The 6,653-nt window shown below is 33.2% G+C and overlaps 1 protein-coding gene across 1 annotated transcript; it reads left to right on the top strand.

Annotated features, from left to right (window-relative positions):
- The first annotated feature begins 1,650 nt into the window (after window positions 1-1,650).
- On the top strand, window positions 1,651-3,663 carry LOC114167554 (beta-conglycinin beta subunit 1-like). Its single transcript, XM_028052654.2, has 6 exons — window positions 1,651-2,044; window positions 2,120-2,295; window positions 2,377-2,457; window positions 2,548-2,847; window positions 2,941-3,238; window positions 3,323-3,663. Exons 1-6 carry the CDS (start codon window positions 1,711-1,713, stop codon window positions 3,502-3,504), a joined length of 1,371 nt encoding a protein of 456 aa, XP_027908455.1. The 5' UTR covers window positions 1,651-1,710; the 3' UTR covers window positions 3,505-3,663.
- Window positions 3,664-6,653: the final 2,990 nt, after the last annotated feature.

Genomic DNA, 6,653 nt, shown 5'->3' with positions numbered 1-6,653 from the left:
CAAAAGCTTCTTCTCCTTGTATCAAACACACCTTTCAATAATACTCAGGCAATATTCCTGCAACATCATTTTCTCTCTCTGGTTCAATATCACCACAATAATGAATGAAAGGCGATGAATAGAACGGAAGTAGAAAAAAAAACTAGAAAAAAAAAGTTAAACATAACATATTTTGTACTAGTGTTACTTGCTTCTTTCATTACAATAATTAATGGAAGCAAATTAATGAAAATTTGAATCTATTGATCATCATCCTTAGTATGATTTGATTTAATTCAATGTAAAATTTATTAAAAATAAACCATTGAATGAAGCTAATAGTATGTATTTTTGCCTTACTATTTTTTTTTTCACGTTGAAACTCTCTTGTAAAATTATTTCCAAACATGCCATTGGTAAAGAGAAAAGTATGTCATGTGTAAAGGAATAACATATTCTCCTGCTAATATTCTTTCTTAATACTCAACATTTACTTCCTTCCTTGTTGTCCATATAAATCCAAGTTAGAATTAGTGTTTCCTTCTTTTTTACAAGTTTAAATTCATAATATTCCTTGCACTAATTATTTTTAAATTATAACACTCTTAATCAATACGAGTGAAGAAATGTATTGGCAAAATTTAAGAAATAACAGTATGGCAAAGACAACGTTATAAAATAGTATTAACAATTAAATGAAAAATCTGGTAATTAAAACATATGAAGAGTGTTACTGTAAGAGGGGTTCATTAATTAGAATCCAGACAACTTCGATTCTCAAAATCTCACAGTGGACTCACAAGCATTTTTTATTTTTTTTCTAAGAACAAACTACAAAAAAACTTTGTGTAAATTAGTTTTCTCCAAAGCACGCGTCTTTCACTGTCTCCGTGCCTACATAAATACAGCAATTTGTAGCAGAAACAGCAACCAAATGAACTCCAATACATCATATAGGTTTTAACCATTGCGCATATGTTCAATAGCCTAATACACATACTCTCCTGATATCAGTCGTTGCATGGTAAAAAAGATGGCACTGTGACAGTCATTACTTTTTTTCTTTTATTTACCAATATTAGTTAATATTTTTATAAATAGCCAGAGTTAAATTCAAAATTTCTCTCACTTTTTATAAACACACTAAATTAATTTTATAATTCTTAAATATTAGTAGAAAAAGCTGAAAGTCTTTCTCTAATTTTACCTCTAAACCATCTTATATAATTACCTTGATAGAAAGTCCATGAATACGATTACTGTGCGCTGACGTAGCACTGTGCAGTCTTTTGGATCATGCATGCGAAGAGCAAGAAAAATCCAATGAAGACAGAGAAAAGACAAAACAAAGAAACAAAACGCATGCACACTACCCCACTCAACTTATTCACATCCCGTTCGCCACGTCCATGAACGTCTAAATGCCATGCACTGCAACACGTGCTCAACATGCACTTCAAATCGCTCACCATCTCAACTCATACACCAACACATTGCCTAGTTCTTCGTCCACACCCAATGAACGCAATCCACCTTCACCATCATCACAAACCACTCTATCTCTTCATCTTATCTTCAATTCAACACACGTCAATCTGCATGCAATCCATGTCCATACGTGTTATCAAGAGCCCTCGCACAACTAACTATAAATACCCATCTTCGCTCCATGTTTTCATCATCCATCAAGTGTTGTATTACAACTCAGCATATATTCACTAATACTATACTATGATGAGAGCAAGGGTTCCACTTCTACTGTTGCTGGGAATTCTTTTCCTGGCATCAGTTTCTGTTTCCTTCGGCATTGTACACCACGAGCACCAAGAAAGCCAACAAGAGTCACGAGAACAAAATAACCCCTTCTACTTCAGCTCCGATAGGTGGTTCCACACTCTATTCAAAAACCAATATGGTCATCTCCGGGTCCTCCAGAGGTTCGACCAACGTACGAAACAAATTCAGAATCTTGAAAACTATCGTGTTGTAGAGTTCAAGTCCAAACCCAACACCCTCCTCCTTCCTCACCATGCTGATGCCGATTTCCTCCTAGTTGTCCTTAATGGTAAGTAATCAACTAATCAATAATCACTACTCACCCAACATCATCACACTTGCTTAATCAATTTCTTAATTACAGGAAGAGCCATACTCACCTTGGTGAACCCTGACGGCAGAGACTCATTCATTCTTGAGCAAGGCCATGTTCAAAGGATCCCTGCAGGAACCACTTTCTTTTTGGTTAACCCTAACGACAACGACAATCTCAGAATAATCAAACTCGCCATACCCGTTAACAACCCTCACAAATTTCAAGTACTGCCTTCTGTGATTCCATACTATAACTGTTTTTATTCTAACTTGCAATTTCTCTCTAAATAAATGTTTCTCCTGTAGGACTTTTTCCTATCTAGCACAGAAGCTCAGCAATCCTACTTGCAAGGGTTCAGCAAGAATGTTCTAGAGGCCTCCTTCGATGTAAGCAAAAACACAACATCTAACTATATATTTGTTTAATGTCAGACTTGTTGAATGATAGCATTATATATATTTGCACGTTTTTTGTAGAGTGAGTTCAAGGAGATAAACAGGGTTCTGTTTGGAGAGGGACAGCAACAACAAGGCGAGGAGAGTCAGGAAGAGGGAGTGATTGTGGAACTCAAAAGGGAACAAATTCGCGAACTGCTCAAACATGCCAAATCTGGTTCAAGGAAAGCCCTTTCCTCCTCCCAAAATGAACCACTCAACCTGAGAAACCGCAAACCCATCTACTCCAACAAATTTGGAAGGTGGTATGAGATCACCCCGGAGAAAAACCCCCAACTCCAGGACTTGGACGTGTTCATCAGTTCTGTGGATATGAAAGAGGTAACTGAGTTCTATTATTCACTGTCGTCTTAGTTATAAAATCTTAGTACTGAGACACTAATTGAATAATGGTTTCTTTTTTAAAAACTTTAGGGAGGTCTTCTTGTCCCACACTACAATTCTAAGGCCATGGTGATGCTGGTGATGAACAGAGGAGAAGCAAACATTGAACTTGTTGGGCAAAACCAAAACCAACAACAACAGAAGCAGCATCAGCAAGAAGATGAAGAAGAGGAAAGTTGGGAAGTGCAGAGGTACAGTGCTGAGTTGTCTGAAGACGATCTATTTATAATCCCAGCAACTTATCCTGTTGCCATCAACGCTACCTCCAATCTGAATTTCTTTGCTTTCGGTATCAATGCTGAGAACAACCAGAGATACTTCCTTGCAGGTATATATTTATACTCTTGTTTTGTGTTTATGGGTGATGGGGTTGTTTATTTACAATTGGTAATGTGTGATTGAAAACTTGAAGGTGAGGAAGACAATGTGATAAGCGAGATACCTACAGAGGTGTTGGATTTAACGTTCCCTGCGTCTGGTGAGAAGGTTGAGAAGCTGATAAAGAAGCAGAGCGAATCTTACTTTGTGGATGCACGGCCTGATGAAGAACAGAAGGATAGGAGCAAGGGAAGAAATGGTCCATTTGTGTATTGAATAAACATGAAGTAAAATGTGTGTATGGTGTAAGAGCTCATGTAGAGAGAACATGGAAATATGTTTCGGATCATGTACCAATAAATGAGCTCCACCTCTCACTCCTTGTATGAATAAACAAATGGAGCATATATAAATGATGCTTGTGTTTTATCTTAACTCTCTGTTTTTCTGCTAAGCTAATTTCATGGTTGGCTGGTCGGTAACAAAATACTAAAATATATGTTTTTTTGCTAAGCTAATTTGATGGTTGGCCGGTACCAAAATACTAAATTATATGAATAGCCAATGAAATGATACAAATTTTATAAACCACGCACTTAAGATAATAAATAGAAACCTCCGATATCTTTTGGAGCAGTGATATTTTGATATTTACCATCGATAAAAGAACATTCTATATATATCGACTGCGAAATTAAGAATATTTAAATGCGAAATTAAGAATATTTAAACTGTGGTCAATTGCTATCGAAATTAAGAATATTTAAACTATGGTCAATTGCTATCGGAATATTTAAGAATATTTAACCTGTGGTCAATTGCTATCGAAATTAAGAATATTTAAACTATGGTCAATTGCTATCGTACAACGGAATATTTAAGAATATTTAAATTATGGTCAAAAATCAAGAGGGGTGAATTGGATTTTTATACGGATGAATTGGATTTTTATAAGTCTTAACAGGTTTTAAAAAATTTTCTTAAAATTTAAATGATTAACTTAAAATAACAGTTACTTTAAATGCAAGTGCAAATAAATAAAGAGTTTAAAGAGTTTAAAGGAGAAAGATACACACTGATATTTATACTGGTTCAAATCAAAATACCCTACGTCCAGTTGTTAATCTCTTAAACAAAGAGATTAACTCAATCACTATAATAAACAGATTACAACAGATTATATAAGAGTAAGAATTAGAAAACACCTTTCTTGAACAACCACAAGAGATGAACAAAACTCCCTCTGAATCACCTTTGTTGCTTTGTTATTTGGTTGGGTGTTGGCACTAATTTGTACTATTGATTGAGACTCTTTTGTACTCTTGTTGATCATAGTGGAGTTATTTCTTTGGTTTGGACGACTCGTGGTTTTTATCCTTGATTTGAGGGGTTTTCCACGTTAAAAATCTTGGGACCTTTATTTGTGCCTTTGGTGATTTATTATTGCTACTCTTTGATTATTGCTCCTCATAGATTCTTGCAAGTTAGGGGAAATTATATCCGCTGCATTCTCTGGTATATTGTTTGTGTTGTTGTTTCCCCATCAGAGTGGCATCAGAGCTCTTGGTTGGGCTATATTTACTTGCTTGAATGATGGAGGCAAATGCAAAGATGGTTGCTTTGAATGGTACAAATGCAAAGATTCTTAAAATTTAAATGATTAACTTAAAATCACAGTTACTTTAAATGCAAGTGCAAATAAATAAAGAGTTTAAAGGAAAAAGATACACACTGATGCAAGTGCAAATAAATAAAGAGTTTAAAGGAAAAAGATACACACTGATATTTATACTTAATCTCTTAAATAAAGAGATTAACTCAATCACTATAATAAACAGATTACAACAGATTATATAAGAGTAAGGATTAGAAAACACATTTCTTGAACAACCACAAAAGATGAACAAAACTCCCCCTGAATCACATAGAGAATGACCAGCTTTCCTAGCAACAGTACAACACTCGATCTTCTAAGAACTCACTTAGAAAACGTTATCACTCACTCACACTAGGTTTTTCAAAGCTTTCTTTAAGAATCTCACAGAGCAACACTTTGCAATCACAGCACAAAAACTCAGAATCTTAAAAAGGTGGTTTGAAGTTTGGAAACTGAGTTCTATTTAAAGAGATTTTCGCAGGCTGAGTTAGAAATGAAGAGTTTAGCTGAAACTGCCAAAGATAATCGATTACCATTTAAGATATTCAATTATTCCAGTGATTTTCGAAAACAAAGTTTTGCAGTGTTAAACCCAAAATGGTAATCGATTATCTCATGTACAAATTTGAACAAATATTTTTATAACTGCCAGTGGTAATCGATTATCATAAATGGTAATCGATTATTTCAAGTCATTTTTCAAGAGCCAAGTTATAACTGCCAATAATAATCGATTTTTCAAGTCATTCGTAATAATTGATTATCTTAAGTAGGTTTTGAAAAATAGAATTTTTTAAGTTGGTGATCGTTTATTATAAAATGGTAATCGATTATCATACTGATTTTTGCGGAAAATGAATTTCTCTCAGAAGAGTTACGAGCTAGCTGTTGTTCTAACAATTTTGCACCTAACTAGAAAAAGTTTAAGTCTATTACAATAAGAATCTTTAAACATAAACTATATTGTCTTCAATATCTTCAAATGTTTTTTTCAGCATGTTTATCATCATCAAAATCTTTTAATCATTCTTTGTCAACACATTTTATAGGAATTCGAAAAATTTATATCAAATTTTTATGAAATTAAATTTTACAAATTTTTATAGAAACTTTCTAGGAATTATTCTACCAGATAATGAAAATTTCCGATAATGTAATTTTTAACTAAAAATATATTTTTAATCACTAGTTTGCAAATTAAATTAGAATTTGTATATAGATTAGTATAAATTACAGAAATTGTAAATTGTTTTAGTTGAAAATTAACAGAAAATAAAAAAAATTATATGTTTAAAGTCTCATCCTAAATAAAGTAATAAACACGACCGAAAATATATAAGACCGAAAATATATAAGATAATTAGCTAACACGTATTCAACAACAAACTTGGAGATGACAAATAAACTTGTGGGTATGACTCGATCCATTTTGACAGTGAATTCTCGTATTGAATGGGGATGGGGATGTACATATCCTTGTCATAATACCCGTCCCCACCGTATTTCCGTTTTTGTTTAAATTATTAAAATATTCACAATTAATTAAGTAAATATATATATATATATATATATATATATATATACTTTTTGTTTATTTTAATTATTTAGTTTGTCATGCACTACAAAAATATACAATTTTAAAGAAGGTTTATTACCTGAGGGTGTAATAACCTCTGATAAAAAAGAGAATATCAGAGGTTTTAGAAACTTCAAAAGTGTTAGGAGTTTTTCAAATGAACTCCAGTAACATATTTAGGTTTCACCTTAC

Source organism: Vigna unguiculata, chromosome 10 (genome assembly GCF_037176805.1).
Source record: "Vigna unguiculata cultivar grain cowpea cultivar isolate G323 ecotype 2 chromosome 10, ASM3717680v1, whole genome shotgun sequence".
Classification (NCBI taxonomy): domain Eukaryota; kingdom Viridiplantae; phylum Streptophyta; class Magnoliopsida; order Fabales; family Fabaceae; genus Vigna; species Vigna unguiculata.
Note: the sequence above shows the minus strand (reverse complement) of the source record. Positions and strands in the feature narration are given on the sequence as shown.

Coding starts and splice junctions, on each gene's coding strand:
- LOC114167554 (XM_028052654.2), top strand. CDS start 1,711: ATGATGAGAGCAAGGGTTCCACTTCTACTGTTGCTGGGAATTCTTTTC. Junction 2,848..2,940: donor GTTCTGTGGATATGAAAGAG/GTAACTGAGTTC, acceptor TAAAAACTTTAG/GGAGGTCTTCTTGTCCCACA. Junction 3,239..3,322: donor CCAGAGATACTTCCTTGCAG/GTATATATTTAT, acceptor GAAAACTTGAAG/GTGAGGAAGACAATGTGATA.